Source organism: Crinia signifera, chromosome 9, assembly GCF_055691185.1.
Source record: "Crinia signifera chromosome 9, ASM5569118v1, whole genome shotgun sequence".
Lineage (NCBI taxonomy): Eukaryota > Metazoa > Chordata > Amphibia > Anura > Myobatrachidae > Crinia > Crinia signifera.
Window position 1 is genome coordinate 166,387,446 of NC_139225.1, and position 23,337 is coordinate 166,410,782.

Sequence of the window (23,337 nt, forward strand, 5' to 3'; positions counted from 1 at the left end):
GTCCACTAACCGGCACATACATGTATAATATTATACACAGTAATGTCCACTAACCGCCACGTACATGTATAATATTATACACGGTAATGTCCGCTAACCGGCACATACATGTATAATATTATACAGTGTAATGTCCACTAACCGGCACATACATGTATAATATTATACAGTGTAATGTCCACTAACCGGCACATACATGTATATTATTATACACAGTAATGTCCGCTAACCGGCACATACATGTATATTATTATACACAGTAATGTCCGCTAACCGGCACATACATGTATAATATTATACACAGTAATGTCCGCTAACCGCCACATACATGTATAATATTATACAGTGTAATGTCCGCTAACCGCCACATACATGTATAATATTATGCACAGTAATGTCCGCTAACCGGCACATACATGTATAATATTATACAGTGTAATGTCCACTACCCGCCACGTACATGTATAATATTATACAGTGTAATGTCCACTACCCGCCACGTACATGTATAATATTATACAGTGTAATGTCCGCTAACCGCCACATACATGTATAATATTATACACAGTAATGTCCGCTAACCGCCACATACATGTATAATATTATACAGTGTAATGTCCACTACCCGCCACATACATGTATAATATTATACAGTGTAATGTCCGCTAACCGCCACATACATGTATAATATTCTACACAGTAATGTCCACTAACCGCCACGTACATGTATAATATTATACAGTGTAATGTCCGCTAACCGCCACATACATGTATAATATTATACAGTGTAATGTCCACTACCCGCCACATACATGTATAATATTATACACAGTAATGTCCACTAACCACCACATACATGTATAATATTATACACAGTAATGTCCGCTAACCGCCACGTACATGTATAATATTATACAGTGTAATGTCCACTAACCGACACATACATGTATAATATTATACACAGTAATGTCCACAAATCAGAATCCCCCCTACAGCGATTCGCGCCCCCCCCCCCCTCCCTCGATTCACGGACCCCCACAACCCACCCTCCCGCAATTCGCGGACCCACGCGACCCCCCTTCCCGCGATTCGGGTTCCCCCCTGCACGGTTCACGGCACCCCTCCCGCGATTTGCGGACCCCAGCGACCCCCACCCCCAGCGATTCGCGCGCCCCCCCTCCTGCGATTCACGTACCACCACAACCCCCCCTCCCGCAATTCGCGGACCCCAGCGACCCCCCCATCCCACAATTCACGCATCAATGGTTTATGGCCGATGTTGAATACTTTTGCCATCTATGTGGGAGGACCAGATGGTTGCCCTACATCGATGGCAAAGGAGAACCGATCAAGTTTCACATTTTTTTTAAGGTGCCGGGACACGGAGCATAGCTCCGCCCCCCCACACCCAGAAGTCCCGCCACCGAGTTCTGATTGACCCACAGCCTATTCAGTCAGATATAATGGATGACCATCGATAGCTACAACAATCGATGGTTATCCAAGTAATATTTTACTACTATCGATGGCAGGGTGCAAAATCGCCATCAATGCCAACCATCGATGGTGTCTGCGCCAATGGCCATCCCTACTCTGCAACAGCTAAAAACCTTTGCTACCCCTAATGCCCACACACCTCTATCACTGCCCTGCCTCCTGTTCTCCTGCCTCGTAACTTCCGCCAGTGGGGACCCGCTCACCCTGTGTTGCCCACATTCCCCTATCATGCTTTACCACCCAGCCTCCTGCTCTCATGCACCCTAACTCCCACCCAGTAGGAGGAGACACTGACTCAGGGGCACCGTCCTCTACTCCTGTGCTGCCACGCTGGACCCTCATCCACTGCCAGAAGCTGCACAGTGTCCCCCTCCCTCCTCTTTAGTCCCCCTTATGCCCACACACCCCTATCACTGCCCTGCCTCCTGTTCCCCTGCCCCGTAACTTCCGCCAGTGGGGACCCGCTCACCCTGTGTTGCCCACATTCCCCTATCATGCTTTACCGCCCAGCCTCCTGCTCTCATGCACCCTTACTCCCACCCAGTAGGAGGAGACACTGACTCAGGGGCACCGTCCTGTACTCCTGTGCTGCCACGCTGGACCCTCACCCACTGGCAGAAGCTGCACAGTGTCCCCAACCCTCCTCTTTAGTCCCCCTTATGCCCACACACCAATGTTCCCTCTAATTTTATGAAGGCTGTGTGCGGCTAAAGATTTTGGCTGTGCAACTTTGGAATGAAATTTACATTTTTGTGCGTCACTTATATATAACTGGAAAATGACGTTCAGCATATGTGTTAACTTTACTTCAAAATGATATTAAACATTTAAACATTCAAAATAGAGTACACAATGTAGTTAATGGGTGAAACACACATTAATTGAGTCCACAACTGCAAAAAGGACCACTGCTGCTTTGTGCGCTCAGTTGTAATGTCTGTGCGCATGCTCGTCAAGGTGTGTGCGCGCGCACGTGCGCACAGCTTAGAGGGAACACTGCCACACACCCCTATCACTACCCAGCCTACTGTTTTCCTGTGTCGTGACCTCCGCCAGTGGGGAGCCGCTGACTCAAAAACACCCTACTATACTATTACACACCTAAACAACACACACACCCCCCCACACCCACAAATGTCACTGTACCCTCCACACTATCAATGTACATTTTACTCTGTAACCGCTTTTTAATTAAACAAAACGGTACTTGTGTACTATCACGGCGCCCATCGCAATGCAGACCATATTGCATGCGATGCGATATCGGCCGATGTTCTACAATGGCATACAATTTTAAAATTGTATGCCATTGTATATGGCATACAAGCGAGCCCAACTCCACGCCGACGTGGATAGTGGGGGTATGAAAATGTCGTAGGACGCGTACCGCCGCCGCTCACCACGCTTCGGGTTCATGTTTATACTTGGGGGGTGGCGTGGGGGTGCATTTAAGCATTGTAAGCACCCATTAGAGTGCTTATACAATTTAATATCGTATATGCGTTAAAATCGCATTGCATCGGGTGTATGGCATGCGATGCGATTAAAAAATCGGGCGACTAATTATCGGGGCGCCGTGCTAATACACAAGTACCAACAAAACAATACACACCCCCTTCCAAATCATATGCTCTCTATGTAACACATTTCACCTATAACTCAAGTTGCAATACAGGCATCTTACATACAATTCTAACCATATTTCTCATATACAAACATTCACAAATTAAGGGGGCGCAGCCCCTTAAGCCGGTGTGAAGAGCGCGATGAATCACCTAGTACTGTTATACCTGAACACCATGCTCCGTCTCTTGTCTCCCCGGCAGTGTCCTCGCCAACTCCTCTATATCCAGCGGACGCTTCTGCCTTAAAAGAAGGAAAACTCCCTATTACTCAGTGCCCTTAGCTGCCCACCCAGTACCAACATAATATCCAGCCCTCTATTATATGCATACAGACAATGGGGCTGATTCTGAGGTGGAAGTGAAAGAGGCAGTAACTGAGCACTCGAGTAAAGTCCCCCATACATTAGTGAGATTTGACCTGAGACGATAAATCGGAACAAATCTCATGTGTGTGACATCCTGTCCGACCCGATGCGCGGTCCAGTGCGCATCAAATCGGAGTCAGGAGGTTGGACCTCCCCCAGCTGCCTTTTGTGTCCCCATTCCCGGCCCTGGGGGGAGCCGGGAATAAGGACACAGAGAGGCCGTCGGGAGAGCCGGGATTGGGGACACGAAGAGGCGGTGGGGGGCTGATTGGGGACACAGAGGCATTGGGGGGGGGTGGATTGGGGACACAAAGAGGCGGCGGGGGAAGCCGGGATTGGGAACACAAAGAGGCGGGGGGGGGGGGCGGAATTGGGGACGTAAAGTACATGCAAATGAATAGCCAGCCGCTGATTGGGTGAATGAGCTCAGTGGGTAATATGGTACTCTTTACCTAGAAGGGCGCCCAAGATTTTGATCTCGGGCATCGTAAGGTAAAAAAATCGCGTTGGTCGCATCGCATGCGACCAAAAAATCGCATGCAATGCGACCGACGCGATTTCCCAAAGGGAACAATTGACCCGATTTTTCCATAGGAAACAATGTTAAATGGGCCACAGAGGCACCCTGAAGTGTGAAATGGCCCCCCAATTGTTAACGCCACCCCACGATCAACGTCAACCCGAAGCGTGGCGAGCGCAGCGAGCCCGCGAGGGGCGGCGGTACGCGTCCTACGACCTTTTCATACCCCCACTATCCACGTCGAGTTGAGAATAGAAAGTGTGGCGAGCGCAGCGAGCCCGAAGCGCGGTGAGCCCCGCGAGGGGACGCGGACACCTTCACAGGTATACGCGTCTCCTCGCGGGCTTCACAGGTGTCCGCTCGCCACGCTTCGGGTTGACGTTGATCGTGGGGTGGCGTTAACAATTGGGGGGGCCATTTCACACTTCAGGGTGGCTATTTGGCCTCTGTGGAAATCGCGGGAATCGCGTCGCATGCGATTTTTTTGTACATGCGATGCCCGCGATGGGCGCCCTTCTAGGTAAAGAGTACCGGTAATATTTTATTCTCTTGCAGTCCCCCCACCCTCTCGCCGTCCCCGCACCCGACTCCCGCCTCCTGTGATAAAATGACACATCAAGTGCCTAATCATATTTGACCTCTCCCGGTGAGCTGCAGGGGAATTAGGGACCTTACTCTGGGAGAAAGCTTTGTGTGTCATGTACGCACGCTCCCAGAATGGGTGTTTACCATACAGATCCAGTCACACCTCTATGCATGCTCCCTGTATGGGAAGAAAGCTGACATCCGCTGCCCACCCTCCGCACCATCACCACATTACCATGAAATGCTGGGCACCCTGCTAGGTGTGAGCCGGATGACGCCATGCCTGCTCGCACCAATATACATGTACGCACAGTCACAGATCATCGCTCTATTGTGCAAATCCGCAGGTGAGCATATGGTCCTAGGTTCGACTTGTCCTACTGTATGGGAGCCTTAAAACCTTGCTGCACTGCAGGGGGTAGATGTAAGATGTGTTAGTTAGGTGTGGGAGGGGTGTGTACCAGTTCAGAGCTACATTGCAGTGTGAGAATAAAGCTGCCCAGTATGTGTGGGCTACATGCAGAAGCAGCCAGTAACTGAGCACCTGGGTAACACCATGCTGCACTGCAGGGGGGCAGATGTAACAGGTGCAGAGAGTTAGGTGTGAGCTACATTCAGAAGCAGCCAGTAACTGAGCACCTGGGTAACACCATGCTGCACTGCAGGGGGGCAGATGTAACATGTGCAGAGAGTTATGTGTGGGCTACATGCAGAAGCAGACAGTAACTGAGTACCTGGGTAACACCATGCTGCACTGCAGGGGGCCATACCTCCCAACACAAGGGACACATTGCTCTGCTCCTGCACTTCCCTCCTAATGTATGATTGCTATCACCTGTGTGGAAGCACCTTTCTTATCAATTAACCTGTTCAACACAGATGAAGAGAATCATCCATTAAGTGGAAAGCCCAGGAGCAGAGCATTGTGTCCCTCCTGGAGAGGGGCATGCTGGGAGGTATGGGGGGGCAGATGTAACATGTGCAGAGAGTTAGGTGTGAGCTATACGCAGGAGTAGCCAGTAGCTTAGCACCTGGGTAACACCATGCTGCACTGCAGGGGGCAGATGTAACATGTGCAGAGAGTTAGGTGTGAGCTACACGCAGGAGTAGCCAGTAGCTTAGCACCTGGGTAACACCATGCTGCACTGCAGGGGGGCAGATGTAACATGTGCAGAGACTTAGGTGTGGGCTACACGCAGGAGTAGCCAACACTGAGCAGTAAAACACAATAAGGCAGCGCTATGGGGCAGATTTCCACACCAGGCTGCATTGAGGAACGCACCCGCAGCTGGGAGTCTGCACCAAGCTATTACCTCCCAAAGGCAGAGCGCTATACACTGAAGTATTAACCCCTTGAGTGGTGGGTTTTGCTGGGGCAGGATAAATCTACCAGGGTGGGTTTGTCCTGCCCCAGCAAAACTCACCACAGAACGTGGGAAGAGCCCTCCCCTCATCTCCGCTCTGGAGTTTGTACGCCGGAGCGCCCCTGCCGCCAGTCTCATTCAGCATTGACCACAGGCGGCAGGCTCCTGACCGCACCCGAGCCTCCCCGAACATCACGAGCCTGCCGCCTACTCCCCGCAACTAATGGTGGCAGGGGAGCTCCACTGCTCCTGCGACCATTAAGGATTTATCTCCCGCAGCACATGACATCACTGGCAATGTGGTCGCTCAGCGATATGTGCTTAATATCGCACCGTGTGCACACAGCCTCACAGCACTGGCTTCAGCAGCGAATAACCTGCCTTGTGGGCTACTAATGTGTTATCATTTTCTGAATGTGGTTATGTCATTAATATAAATGAGAATTATGACTACACTGCTCTATTGAATTTTAATATGACACCGGCCGGTGATTATTGTGGAATATATGTTATTCATTTCAAGTATATAAAATAAAAAAAATAAAAAGCATTTACATGTATATGTGCTTCATACCGCTGCCTTATTGTGTATTACCGTTGTTGTTTGTTTGTAAAGGTTGAGTATCCTGTAAAAGGCAGCAGCAAACCCACCTGGGTAACACTGCACGGGGTAGATGTAACTAAGCACCTAGATAACACCAGGCTGTACTGCAGGGGGCAGATGTAACTGTAGAGGACTACTTTGTCCATGCTCCTTACCTGCTGCCTCATGTCCTGACCATCCCTGCCATCCTCACTTCTTTCCTCAGGTCTCCTTACCTGCACCTCGTGTCACCTGTCTGTCTCCCCCTCCCTCTAGATTGTAAGCTCCTTAGAGCAGGGCCCTCCTCCCTCCTGTTCTCCAAGTTCCCTTCTTGCCTTTTAATTACAGCTCTCTTACTCACCTACCATCTATACCCGCATCTCTTCTCACTCACTTCCCTACGTCTCAGCTCTTTTACTCACCTACCATCTATACCCGCATCTATTCTCACTCACTTCCCTACATCTCCGCTCTCTTACTCACCTACAATCTATACCTGTATCTCTTCTCAGTCGCTTCTCTACATCTTAGCTCTCTTACTCACCTACAATCTATACCTACATCTCTTCTCACTCGCTTCCCTACATCTCCGCTCTCTTACTCACCTACCATCTATACCCGCATCTCTTCTCACTCACTTCCCTACATCTCAGCTCTCTTACTCATCTACCATCTATACCCGCATCTCTTCTCACTCACTTCCCTATATCTCAGCTCTCTTACTCACCATCTATACCCGCATCTCTTCTCACTCACTTCCCTATATCTCAGCTCTCTTACTCACCATCTATACCTGCATCTCTTCTCACTCACTCACCTACAATCTATACCCGCATCTCTTCTCACTCACTTCCCTACATCTCAGCTCTCTTACTCATCTACCATCTATACCCGCATCTCTTCTCACTCACTTCCCTATATCTCAGCTCTCTTACTCACCATCTATACCCGCATCTCTTCTCACTCGCTTCCCTACATCTCAGCTCTCTTACTCACCATCTATACCTGCATCTCTTCTCACTCACTTCCCTACATCTCAGCTCTCTTACTCACCTACAATCTATACCTGCGTCTCTTCTCCCTCACTTCCCTACATCTCAGATCTCTTACTCACCTACCATCTATACCAGCATCTCTTCTCACTTGCTTCCCTACATCTCCGCTCTCTACTCACCTACAATCTATACCTGCATCTCTTCTCACTCACTTCCCTGCATCTCAGCTCTCTTACTCACCTACCATCTATACCCGCATCTCTTCTCACTCACTTCCCTACATCTCAGCTCTCTTACTCACCTACCATCTATACCCGCATCTCTTCTCACTCACTTCTCTATATCTCAGCTCTCTTACTCACCTACCATCTATACCCGCATCTCTTCTCACTCACTTCCCTACATCTCAGCTCTCTTACTCACCTACCATCTATACCCGCATCTCTTCTCACTCACTTCCCTACATCTCAGCTCTCTTACTCACCTACCATCTATACCCGCATCTCTTCTCACTCACTTCTCTATATCTCAGCTCTCTTACTCACCTACCATCTATACCCGCATCTCTTCTCACTCACTTCCCTACATCTCAGCTCTCTTACTCACCTACCATCTATACCCGCATCTCTTCTCACTCGCTTCCCTACATCTCAGCTATCTTACTCACCTACCATCTATACCCGCATCTCTTCTCACTCGCTTCCCTACATCTCAGCTCTCTTACTCACCTACCATCTATACCCGCATCTCTTCTCACTCACTTCCCTACATCTCAGCTCTCTTACTCACCTACCATCTATACCTGCATCTCTTCTCACTCACTTCCCTACATCTCAGCTCTCTTACTCACCTACAATCTATACCCGCATCTCTTCTCACTCACTTCCTTACATCTCAGCTCTTACTCACCTACAATCTATACCCGCATCTCTTCTCACTCACTTCTCTATATCTCAGCTCTCTTACTCACCTACCATCTATACCCGCATCTCTTCTCACTCACTTCCCTACATCTCAGCTCTCTTACTCACCTACCATCTATACCCGCATCTCTTCTCACTCGCTTCCCTACATCTCAGCTATCTTACTCACCTACCATCTATACCCGCATCTCTTCTCACTCGCTTCCCTACATCTCAGCTCTCTTACTCACCTACCATCTATACCCGCATCTCTTCTCACTCACTTCCCTACATCTCAGCTCTCTTACTCACCTACCATCTATACCTGCATCTCTTCTCACTCACTTCCCTACATCTCAGCTCTCTTACTCACCTACAATCTATACCTGTATCTCTTCTCACTCACTTCCTTACATCTCAGCTCTTACTCACCTACAATCTATACCCGCATCTCTTCTCACTCACTTCCTTACATCTCAGCTCTGTTACTCACCTACCATCTATACCCGCATCTCTTCTCACTCACTTCCCTATATCTCAGCTCTGTTACTCACCTACCATCTATACCTGTATCTCTTCTCACTCGCTTCCCTACATCTCAGCTCTCTTACTCACCTACCATCTATACCTGCATCTCTTCTCACTCACTTCCCTACATCTCCGCTCTCTTACTCACCTACCATCTATACCCGCATCTCTTCTCCCTCACTTCCCTACATCTCAGCTCTCTTACTCACCTACCATCTATACCCGCATCTCTTCTCCCTCACTTCCCTACATCTCAGCTATCTTACTCACCTACCATCTATACCCGCATCTCTTCTCACTCACTTCCCTACATCTCAGCTCTTTTACTCACCTACCATCTATACCCGCATCTCTTCTCTCTCACTTCCCTACATCTCCGCTCTCTTACTCACCTACAATCTATACCTGTATCTCTTCTCACTCGCTTCCCTACATCTCCGCTCTCTTACTCACCTACCATCTATACCCGCATCTCTTCTCACTCACTTCCCTACATCTCAGCTCTGTTACTCACCTACCATCTATACCCGCATCTCTTCTCACTCACTTCCCTACGTCTCAGCTCTTTTACTCACCTACCATCTATACCCGCATCTCTTCTCTCTCACTTCCCTACATCTCCGCTCTCTTACTCACCTACAATCTATACCTGCATCTCTTCTCACTCACTTCCCTACATCTCAGCTCTTTTACTCACCTACCATCTATACCTGCATCTCTTCTCACTTCCCTACATCTCAGCTCTTTTACTCACCTACCATCTATACCCGCATCTCTTCTCTCTCACTTCCCTACATCTCCGCTCTCTTACTCACCTACAATCTATACCTGTATCTCTTCTCAGTCGCTTCTCTACATCTTAGCTCTCTTACTCACCTACAATCTATACCTGTATCTCTTCTCACTCACTTCCCTACATCTCAGCTCTCTTACTCACCTACCATCTATACCCGCATCTCTTCTCACTCACTTCCCTACATCTCAGCTCTCTTACTCACCTACCATCTATACCCGCATCTCTTCTCACTCACTTCCCTACATCTCAGCTACCATCTATACCCGCATCTCTTCTCACTCACTTCCCTACGTCTCAGCTCTTTTACTCACCTACCATCTATACCCGCATCTCTTCTCTCTCACTTCCCTACATCTCCGCTCTCTTACTCACCTACAATCTATACCTGTATCTCTTCTCAGTCGCTTCTCTACATCTTAGCTCTCTTACTCACCTACAATCTATACCTACATCTCTTCTCACTCGCTTCCCTACATCTCCGCTCTCTTACTCACCTACCATCTATACCCGCATCTCTTCTCACTCACTTCCCTACATCTCAGCTCTCTTACTCATCTACCATCTATACCCGCATCTCTTCTCACTCACTTCCCTATATCTCAGCTCTCTTACTCACCATCTATACCCGCATCTCTTCTCACTCACTTCCCTATATCTCAGCTCTCTTACTCACCATCTATACCTGCATCTCTTCTCACTCACTCACCTACAATCTATACCCGCATCTCTTCTCACTCGCTTCCCTACATCTCAGCTCTCTTACTCACCTACAATCTATACCTGCGTCTCTTCTCCCTCACTTCCCTACATCTCAGATCTCTTACTCACCTACCATCTATACCAGCATCTCTTCTCACTTGCTTCCCTACATCTCCGCTCTCTACTCACCTACCATCTATACCCGCATCTCTTCTCACTCACTTCCCTACATCTCAGCTCTCTTACTCACCTACCATCTATACCCGCATCTCTTCTCACTCGCTTCCCTACATCTCAGCTATCTTACTCACCTACCATCTATACCCGCATCTCTTCTCACTCGCTTCCCTACATCTCAGCTCTCTTACTCACCTACCATCTATACCCGCATCTCTTCTCACTCACTTCCCTACATCTCAGCTCTCTACTCACCTACCATCTATACCTGTATCTCTTCTCACTCACTTCCCTACATCTCAGCTCTCTTACTCACCTACCATCTATACCTGTATCTCTTCTCACTCACTTCCCTACATCTCAGCTCTCTTACTCACCTACCATCTATACCTGCATCTCTTCTCACTCACTTCCCTACATCTCAGCTCTCTTACTCACCTACAATCTATACCCGCATCTCTTCTCACTCGCTTCCCTACATCTCAGCTCTCTTACTCACCTACCATCTATACCTGCATCTCTTCTCACTCACTTCCCTACATCTCAGCTCTCTTACTCACCTACCATCTATACCTGCATCTCTTCTCACTCACTTCCCTACATCTCAGCTCTCTTACTCACCTACCATCTATACCCGCATCTCTTCTCACTCACTTCCCTACATCTCAGCTCTCTTACTCACCTACCATCTATACCCGCATCTCTTCTCCCTCACTTCCCTATATCTCAGCTCTCTTACTCACCTACCATCTATACCCGCATCTCTTCTCACTCACTTCCCTACATCTCAGCTCTCTTACTCACCTACCATCTATACCCGCATCTCTTCTCACTCACTTCCCTACATCTCAGCTCTCTTACTCACCTACCATCTATACCCGCATCTCTTCTCACTCACTTCCCTACATCTCAGCTCTTACTCACCTACCATCTATACCCGCATCTCTTCTCACTCACTACCCTACATCTCAGCTCTTACTCACCTACAATCTATACCCGCATCTCTACTCACTCACTTCCCTACATCTCAGCTCTCTTACTCACCTACCATCTATACCTGCATCTCTTCTCACTCGCTTCCCTACATCTCAGCTCTCTACTCACCTACCATCTATACCTGTATCTCTTCTCACTCACTTCTTTACATCTCAGCTCTTACTCACCTACCATCTATACCCACATCTCTTCTCACTCACTTCCCTACATCTCAGCTCTCTTACTCACCTACAATCTATACCCGCATCTCTTCTCACTCGCTTCTCTACATCTTAGCTCTCTTACTCACCTACAATCTATACCCGCATCTCTTCTCTCTCACTTCCCTACATCTCAGCTCTCTTACTCACCTACCATCTATACCCGCATCTCTTCTCCCTCACTTCCCTACATCTCAGCTCTTACTCACCTACCATCTATACCTGCATCTCTTCTCACTCACTTCCCTACATCTCAGCTCTCTTACTCACCTACCATCTATACCCGCATCTCTTCTCACTCACTTCCCTACATCTCAGCTCTCTTACTCACATACCATCTATACCCGCATCTCTTCTCACTCACTTCCCTACATCTCAGCTCTGTTACTCACCTACCATCTATACCCACATCTCTTCTCACTCACTTCCCTACATCTCAGCTCTCTTACTCACCTACTATCTATACCTGCATCTCTTCTCACTCACTTCCCTACATCTCAGCTCTCTTACTCACCTACCATCTATACCTGCATCTCTTCTCACTCACTTCCCTACATCTCAGCTCTCTTACTCACATACCATCTATACCTGCATCTCTTCTCACTCACTTCCCTACATCTCAGCTCTCTTACTCACATACCATCTATACCTGCATCTCTTCTCACTCACTTCCCTACATCTCAGCTCTCTTACTCACCTACCATCTATACCCGCATCTCTTCTCACTCACTTCCCTACATCTCAGCTCTTACTCACCTACCATCTATACCCGCATCTCTTCTCACTCACTTCCCTACATCTCAGCTCTTACTCACCTACCATCTATCAAAAAGTTTAGATATCCAAGAGAGGATATCAAAAAAAGGGGCACAGCCTTCTAATGAAAATGAATTACTGTTAATACAAACTTTATTAGTTAAAACATGGCCCTATTTACGGGTCAAGAGAAGACAAACAGTACAGACAAACAGATAACACTTATAAGTAAAGTACGTGAGAAAGTAGTGAAATATTATTTCAGAGTAGGTCTGTCTGGGGATTCAGCAGAGGAAATAATCCAATAAATCACAGTATATACATATACACGTATGGAATCCTACTAGACAGTGGTAAGCCTCAAATACCAATCAATATTGAGAATAAAATGTCAGAATAAGCTAAATTCAGTTAGTAATCGTATTCCTGTAGGTGACAGAATGGTCTGGACTGGATGGATCTGAGTTGCTGGTCGCTGGCAGTATAGTATAGCTATAGAGACACCTGAGTATAGGTATGCTAAGGGAGTCGCTGCTGCCTGTGCATGTGACGTAAATCAGTGAATGCGCAGTTGAGCGGACTCCAAGAGCGTCACAGGTGTCAGAATATAGATGAGGGAGTTTCTGCTGTTTCCAGGGGTGACCTGTCTGGCTCTGTTATACAATGTACAGCGCAGAGTCGGATCCAGGGTCCCCCAGAAATGAGAGAACCCTGAATAGAAATAAGGTATAAGGTACCCCTTCACCCTGTCCCTGGTGTTTGCTGCTATCTTCTGTGTACAGAAAATCTGTAGTGAACAGAAGTTGAGCGATACCACCAGGGTAGTGAAGTGTAGAAGGAAGTAAAGTTTGCACTTCAGTGGGTGGTAGCACGGTTGCTTGTGCAAGACAAAGATAGGAGCAGAAATGGTTTTATGGGAAGAGGGATGTCCAGTGACCTTAGATTGATGGTCAGTAATACAATAAAGGTTGCAGGTGACTGCACATTTTCTCTTCTCTCAACCTGTTAGTTAATGCCACTTAGAGTTATGTAGGGTGATGGTAACTTGGGCGAATATAACTAAATTAGCAAAAAATAGGCAGTCACAGTAAATATCAATTTTAGGTGAGCTAGGATTGCCAATAATGCTAGCACAGGTGCTCAGGACAGCTGATTAAAAATATATTGGTAACGTCCCTTACATAATGTAATAATAGAAATACAAATGCTAAATTAGCGGTTTAGATTGAGAAAGCCTTAACGGTGAAACGTACGTCTCGTGTCGTGTGGTTCCCGCTGTGCACAAGCGGGACCCCCATTGCCTCATCTACCCGCCAGACAGCCCTCCTGTAGCTGACAGACTGCGAGAGAGTAACAGAGCACATATAGACAAGCAACCGTGCTACCACCCACTGAAGTGCAAACTTTACTTCCTTCTACACTTCACTACCCTGGTGGTATCGCTCAACTTCTGTTCACTACAGATTTTCTGTACACAGAAGATAGCAGCAAACACCAGGGATAGGGTGAAGGGGTACCTTATTTCTATTCAGGGTTCTCTCATTTCTGGGGGACCCTGGATCCGACTCTGCGCTGTACATTGTATAACAGAGCCAGACAGGTCACCCCTGGAAAAAGCAGAAACTCCCTCATCTATATTCTGACACCTGTGACGCTCTTGGAGTCCGCTCAACTGCGCATTCACTGATTTACGTCACATGCACAGGCAGCAGCGACTCCCTTAGCATACCTATACTCAGGTGTCTCTATAGCTATACTATACTGCCAGCGACCAGCAACTCAGATCCATCCAGTCCAGACCATTCTGTCACCTACAGGAATACGATTACTAACTGAATTTAGCTTATTCTGACATTTTATTCTCAATATTGATTGGTATTTGAGGCTTACCACTGTCTAGTAGGATTCCATACGTGGATATGTATATACTGTGATTTATTGGATTATTTCCTCTGCTGAATCCCCAGACAGACCTACTCTGAAATAATATTTCACTACTTTCTCACGTACTTTACTTATAAGTGTTATCTGTTTGTCTGTACTGTTTGTCTTCTCTTGACCCGTAAATAGGGCCATGTTTTAACTAATAAAGTTTGTATTAACAGTAATTCATTTTCATTAGAAGGCTGTGCCCCACCCGGGAGTCTTTTTTTGATATCCTCTCTTGGATATCTAAACTTTTTGACTACAATTACCCCACTCCCTGGGAGCACCTCCACAAGTTTATTATATAAATTATACTTTATCACATTGATTGGAGAATGCCTTCTTACCCCTTGTCATTATAGCCCAGTGCCCTCGGCCTCTCCCCTCCCCCCTTCCCCTCTCTTTCACCTACCATCTATACCCGCATCTCTTCTCACTCGCTTCCCTACATCTCAGCTCTCTTACTCACCTACCATCTATACCTGCATCTCTTCTCACTCACTTCCCTACATCTCAGCTCTCTTACTCACCTACCATCTATACCTGTATCTCTTCTCACTCACTTCCCTACATCTCAGCTCTCTTACTCACCTACCATCTATACCCGCATCTCTTCTCCCTCACTTCCCTACATCTCAGCTCTTACTCACCTACCATCTATACCCGCATCTCTTCTCACTCGCTTCCCTACATCTCAGCTCTCTTACTCACCTACCATCTATACCTGCATCTCTTCTCACTCACTTCCCTACATCTCAGCTCTCTTACTCACCTACCATCTATACCCGCATCTCTTCTCCCTCACTTCCCTACATCTCAGCTCTCTTACTCACCTACCATCTATACCCGCATCTCTTCTCACTCACTTCCCTACATCTCAGCTCTCTTACTCACCTACCATCTATACCCGTATCTCTTCTCACTCACTTCCCTACATCTCAGCTCTCTTACTCACCTATCATCTATACCCGCATTTCTTCTCACTCACTTCCCTACATCTCAGCTCTCTTACTCACCTACCATCTATACCCGTATCTCTTCTCACTCACTTCCCTACATCTCAGCTCTCTTACTCACCTATCATCTATACCCGCATTTCTTCTCACTCACTTCCCTACATCTCAGCTCTCTTACTCACCTACCATCTATACCCGCATCTCTTCTCCCTCACTTCCCTACATCTCAGCTCTTACTCACCTACCATCTATACCCGCATCTCTTCTCACTCGCTTCCCTACATCTCAGCTCTCTTACTCACCTACCATCTATACCAGCGTCTCTTCTCACTCACTTCCCTATATCTCAGCTCTCTTACTCACCTACCATCTATACCTGCATCTCTTCTCACTCACTTCCCTACATCTCAGCTCTCTTACTCACCTACCATCTATACCTGCATCTCTTCTCACTCACTTCCCTACATCTCCGCTCTCTTACTCACCTACCATCTATACCCGCATCTCTTCTCACTCGCTTCCCTACATCTCAGCTCTCTTACTCACCTACCATCTATACCTGCATCTCTTCTCACTCACTTCCCTACATCTCAGCTCTCTTACTCACCTACCATCTATACCCGCATCTCTTCTCCCTCACTTCCCTACATCTCAGCTCTCTTACTCACCTACCATCTATACCCGCATCTCTTCTCACTCACTTCCCTACATCTCAGCTCTCTTACTCACCTACCATCTATACCCGCATCTCTTCTCACTCACTTCCCTACATCTCAGCTCTCTTACTCACCTATCATCTATACCCGCATTTCTTCTCACTCACTTCCCTACATCTCAGCTCTCTTACTCACCTACAATCTATACCCGCATCTCTTCTCACTCGCTTCCCTACATCTCAGCTCTCTTACTCACCTACCATCTATACCAGCGACTCTTCTCACTCACTTCCCTACATCTCAGCTCTTACTCACCTATCATCTATACCCGCATCTCTTCTCACTCACTTCCCTACATCTCAGCTCTCTTACTCACCTACAATCTATACCCGCATCTCTTCTCACTCACTTCCCTACATCTCAGCTCTCTTACTCACCTACAATCTATACCCGCATCTCTTCTCACTCACTTCCCTACATCTCAGCTATCTTACTCACCTACCATCTATACCCGCATCTCTTCTCACTCACTTCCCTACATCTCAGCTCTCTTACTCACCTACAATCTATACCTGCATCTCTTCTCACTCACTTCCATACATCTCAGCTATCTTACTCACCTACAATCTATACCCGCATCTATTCTCACTCACTTCCCTACATCTCAGCTCTCTTACTCACCTACCATCTATACCTGCATCTCTTCTCACTCACTTCCCTACATCTCAGCTCTCTTACTCACCTACCATCTATACCCGCATCTCTTCTCACTCACTTCCCTACATCTCAGCTCTCTTACTCACCTACAATCTATACCCGCATCTCTTCTCACTCACTTCCCTACATCTCAGCTCTCTTACTCACCTACAATCTATACCCGCATCTCTTCTCACTCACTTCCCTACATCTCAGCTATCTTACTCACCTACCATCTATACCCGCATCTCTTCTCACTCACTTCCCTACATCTCAGCTCTCTTACTCACCTACCATCTATACCCGCATCTCTTCTCACTCACTTCCCTACATCTCAGCTCTCTTACCCACCTACCATCTATACCCGCATCTCTTCTCACTCACTTCCCTACATCTCAGCTCTCTTACCCACCTACCATCTATACCTGCATCTATTCTCACTCACTTCCCTACATCTCCGCTCTCTTACTCACCTACCATCTATACCCGCATCTATTCTCACTCACTTCCCTACATCTCCGCTCTCTTACTCACCTACAATCTATACCCGCATCTCTTCTCACTCGCTTCCCTACATCTCAGCTATCTTACTCACCTACCATCTATACCCGCATCTCTTCTCACTCACTTCCCTACATCTCAGCTCTCTTACTCACCTACCATCTATACCCGCATCTCTTCTCACTCACTTCCCTACATCTCAGCTCTCTTACTCACCTACAATCTATACCCGCATCTCTTCTCACTCACTTCCCTACATCTCAGCTCTTACTCACCTACCATCTATACCCGCATCTCTTCTCACTCACTTCCCTACATCTCAGCCCTCTTACTCACCTACCATCTATACCCGCATCTCTTCTCACTCACTTCCCTACATCTCAGCTCTTACTCACCTACCATCTATACCCGCATCTCTTCTCACTCACTTCCCTACATCTCAGCTCTCTTACCCACCTACCATCTATACCCGCATCTCTTCTCACTCACTTCCCTACATCTCAGCTCTCTTACTCACCTACCATCTATACCTGCATCTATTCTCACTCACTTCCCTATATCTCAGCTCTTACTCACCTACCATCTATACCTGCATCTATTCTCACTCACTTCCCTACATCTCAGCCCTCTTACTCACCTACCATCTATACCCGCATCTCTTCTCACTCACTTCCCTACATCTCAGCTCTTACTCACCTACCATCTATACCCGCATCTCTTCTCACTCACTTCCCTACATCTCAGCTCTCTTACCCACCTACCATCTATACCCGCATCTCTTCTCACTCACTTCCCTACATCTCAGCTCTCTTACTCACCTACCATCTATACCTGCATCTATTCTCACTCACTTCCCTACATCTCAGCTCTCTTACTCACCTACCATCTATACCTGCATCTATTCTCACTCACTTCCCTACATCTCAGCTCCCTTACTCACCTACAATCTATACCCGCATCTCTTCTCCCTCACTTCCCTATATCTCAGCTATCTTACTCACCTACCATCTATACCCGCATCTCTTCTCACTCACTTCCCTACATCTCAGCTCTTACTCACCTACCATCTATACCCGCATCTCTTCTCACTCACTTCCCTACATCTCAGCTCTCTTACTCACCTACCATCTATACCCGCATCTCTTCTCACTCACTTCCCTACATCTCAGCTCTCTTACTCACCTACCATCTATACCCGCATTTCTTCTCACTCACTTCCCTATATCTCAACTCTCTTACTCACCTACCATCTATACCTGCATCTCTTCTCTCACTTCCCTACATCTCAGCTCTCTTACTCACCTACCATCTATACCCGCATCTCTTCTCACTCACTTCCCTACATCTCAGCTCTCTTACTCACCTACCATCTATACCTGCATCTCTTCTCACTCACTTCCCTACATCTCAGCTCTTACTCACCTACCATCTATACCTGCATCTCTTCTCACTCACTTCCCTACATCTCAGCTCTCTTACTCATCAACCATCTATACCCGCATCTCTTCTCACTCACTACCCTACATCTCAGCTCTCTTACTCACCTACCATCTATACCCGCATCTCTTCTCACTCACTTCCCTACATCTCAGCTCTCTTACTCACCTACCATCTATACCCGCATCTCTTCTCACTCACTTCCCTACATCTCAGCTCTCTTACTCACCCACAATCTATACCCGCATCTCTTCTCACTCACTTCCCTACATCTCAGCTCTTACTCACCTACCATCTATACCTGCATCTCTTCTCACTCACTTCCCTACATCTCAGCTCTCTTACTCACCTACCATCTATACCTGTATCTCTTCTCACTCGCTTCTCTACATCTTAGCTCTCTTACTCATCAACCATCTATACCTGCATCTCTTCTCACTCACTACCCTACATCTCAGCTCTCTTACTCACCTACCATCTATACCCGCATCTCTTCTCACTCACTTCCCTACATCTCAGCTCTTACTCACCTATCATCTATACCCGCATCTCTTCTCACTCACTTCCCTACATCTCCGCTCTCTTACTCACCTACCATCTATACCCGCTTCTCTTCTCACTCACTTCCCTACATCTCAGCTCTCTTACTCACCCACAATCTATACCCGCATCTCTTCTCACTCACTTCCCTACATCTCAGCTCTCTTACTCACCTACCATCTATACCCGCATCTCTTCTCACTCACTTCCCTACATCTCAGCTCTCTTACTCACCCACAATCTATACCTGCATCTCTTCTCACTCACTTCCCTACATCTCAGCTCTCTTACTCACCTACCATCTATACCCGCATCTCTTCTCACTCACTTCCCTACATCTCAGCTCTCTTACTCACCTACCATCTATACCCGCATCTCTTCTCTCACTTCCCTACATCTCAGCTCTCTTACTCACCTACCATCTATACCTGCATCTCTTCTCACTCACTTCCCTACATCTCAGCTCTCTTACTCACCTACCATCTATACCCGCATCTCTTCTCTCACTTCCCTACATCTCAGCTCTCTTACTCACCTACCATCTATACCCGCATCTCTTCTCACTCACTTCCCTACATCTCAGCTCTCTTACTCACCCACAATCTATACCCGCATCTCTTCTCACTCACTTCCCTACATCTCAGCTCTTACTCACCTACCATCTATACCTGCATCTCTTCTCACTCACTTCCCTACATCTCAGCTCTCTTACTCATCAACCATCTATACCTGCATCTCTTCTCACTCACTACCCTACATCTCAGCTCTCTTACTCACCTACCATCTATACCCGCATCTCTTCTCACTCACTTCCCTACATCTCAGCTCTCTTACTCACCTACCATCTATACCCGCATCTCTTCTCACTCACTTCCCTACATCTCAGCTCTCTTACTCACCCACAATCTATACCCGCATCTCTTCTCACTCACTTCCCTACATCTCAGCTCTTACTCACCTACCATCTATACCTGCATCTCTTCTCACTCACTTCCCTACATCTTAGCTCTCTTACTCATCAACCATCTATACCTGCATCTCTTCTCACTCACTACCCTACATCTCAGCTCTCTTACTCACCTACCATCTATACCCGCATCTCTTCTCACTCACTTCCCTACATCTCAGCTCTTACTCACCTATCATCTATACCCGCATCTCTTCTCACTCACTTCCCTACATCTCCGCTCTCTTACTCACCTACCATCTATACCCGCTTCTCTTCTCACTCACTTCCCTACATCTCAGCTCTCTTACTCACCCACAATCTATACCCGCATCTCTTCTCACTCACTTCCCTACATCTCAGCTCTCTTACTCACCTACCATCTATACCCGCATCTCTTCTCACTCACTTTCCTACATCTCAGCTCTCTTACTCACCTACCATCTATACCCGCATCTCTTCTCACTTACTTCCCTACATCTCTGCTCTCTTACTCACCTACTATCTATACCCGCATCTCTTCTCACTCACTTCCCTACATCTCAGCTCTCTTACTCACCTACCATCTATACCCGCATCTCTTCTCTCACTTCCCTACATCTCAGCTCTCTTACTCACCTACCATCTATACCTGCATCTCTTCTCTCTCACTTCCCTACATCTCAGCTCTCTTACTCACCTACCATCTATACCCGCATCTCTTCTCACTCACTTTCCTACATCTCAGCTCTCTTACTCACCCACAATCTATACCCGCATCTCTTCTCACTCACTTCCCTACATCTCAGCTCTTACTCACCTACCATCTATACCTGCATCTCTTCTCACTCACTTCCCTACATCTCAGCTCTCTTACTCACCTACCATCTATACCCGCATCTCTTCTCACTCACTTCCCTACATCTCAGCTCTCTTACTCACCTACCATCTATACCTGCATCTCTTCTCACTCACTTCCCTACATCTCAGCTCTCTTACCCACCTACCATCTATACCCGCATCTCTTCTCACTCACTTCCCTACATCTCAGCTCTCTTACTCACCTACCATCTATACCTGCATCTATTCTCACTCACTTCCCTACATCTCAGCTCTCTTACTCACCTACCATCTATACCTGCATCTATTCTCACTCACTTCCCTACATCTCAGCTCCCTTACTCACCTACAATCTATACCCGCATCTCTTCTCCCTCACTTCCCTATATCTCAGCTATCTTACTCACCTACCATCTATACCCGCATCTCTTCTCACTCACTTCCCTACATCTCAGCTCTTACTCACCTACCATCTATACCCGCATCTCTTCTCACTCACTTCCCTACATCTCAGCTCTCTTACTCACCTACCATCTATACCCGCATCTCTTCTCACTCACTTCCCTACATCTCAGCTCTCTTACTCACCTACCATCTATACCCGCATTTCTTCTCACTCACTTCCCTATATCTCAACTCTCTTACTCACCTACCATCTATACCTGCATCTCTTCTCTCACTTCCCTACATCTCAGCTCTCTTACTCACCTACCATCTATACCCGCATCTCTTCTCACTCACTTCCCTACATCTCAGCTCTCTTACTCACCTACCATCTATACCTGCATCTCTTCTCACTCACTTCCCTACATCTCAGCTCTTACTCACCTACCATCTATACCTGCATCTCTTCTCACTCACTTCCCTACATCTCAGCTCTCTTACTCATCAACCATCTATACCCGCATCTCTTCTCACTCACTACCCTACATCTCAGCTCTCTTACTCACCTACCATCTATACCCGCATCTCTTCTCACTCACTTCCCTACATCTCAGCTCTCTTACTCACCTACCATCTATACCCGCATCTCTTCTCACTCACTTCCCTACATCTCAGCTCTCTTACTCACCCACAATCTATACCCGCATCTCTTCTCACTCACTTCCCTACATCTCAGCTCTTACTCACCTACCATCTATACCTGCATCTCTTCTCACTCACTTCCCTACATCTCAGCTCTCTTACTCACCTACCATCTATACCTGTATCTCTTCTCACTCGCTTCTCTACATCTTAGCTCTCTTACTCATCAACCATCTATACCTGCATCTCTTCTCACTCACTACCCTACATCTCAGCTCTCTTACTCACCTACCATCTATACCCGCATCTCTTCTCACTCACTTCCCTACATCTCAGCTCTTACTCACCTATCATCTATACCCGCATCTCTTCTCACTCACTTCCCTACATCTCCGCTCTCTTACTCACCTACCATCTATACCCGCTTCTCTTCTCACTCACTTCCCTACATCTCAGCTCTCTTACTCACCCACAATCTATACCCGCATCTCTTCTCACTCACTTCCCTACATCTCAGCTCTCTTACTCACCTACCATCTATACCCGCATCTCTTCTCACTCACTTCCCTACATCTCAGCTCTCTTACTCACCCACAATCTATACCTGCATCTCTTCTCACTCACTTCCCTACATCTCAGCTCTCTTACTCACCTACCATCTATACCCGCATCTCTTCTCACTCACTTCCCTACATCTCAGCTCTCTTACTCACCTACCATCTATACCCGCATCTCTTCTCTCACTTCCCTACATCTCAGCTCTCTTACTCACCTACCATCTATACCTGCATCTCTTCTCACTCACTTCCCTACATCTCAGCTCTCTTACTCACCTACCATCTATACCCGCATCTCTTCTCTCACTTCCCTACATCTCAGCTCTCTTACTCACCTACCATCTATACCCGCATCTCTTCTCACTCACTTCCCTACATCTCAGCTCTCTTACTCACCCACAATCTATACCCGCATCTCTTCTCACTCACTTCCCTACATCTCAGCTCTTACTCACCTACCATCTATACCTGCATCTCTTCTCACTCACTTCCCTACATCTCAGCTCTCTTACTCATCAACCATCTATACCTGCATCTCTTCTCACTCACTACCCTACATCTCAGCTCTCTTACTCACCTACCATCTATACCCGCATCTCTTCTCACTCACTTCCCTACATCTCAGCTCTCTTACTCACCTACCATCTATACCCGCATCTCTTCTCACTCACTTCCCTACATCTCAGCTC

General features: G+C 47.2%; 1 protein-coding gene across 3 annotated transcripts in view; it reads right to left on the bottom strand.

Moving 5' to 3' along the window:
- MEIOSIN (meiosis initiator) overlaps positions 1 to 23,337 on the bottom strand; it is a 104,380-nt gene that overhangs the window by 71,493 nt on the left and 9,550 nt on the right. For all 3 annotated transcript variants that reach the window (XM_083160405.1, XM_083160403.1, XM_083160404.1), the window contains exon 2: positions 3,288 to 3,363. In XM_083160405.1, the coding sequence (XP_083016531.1) occupies positions 3,288 to 3,363 (76 nt within the window). The remainder of the gene's footprint in view (positions 1 to 3,287; positions 3,364 to 23,337) is intronic.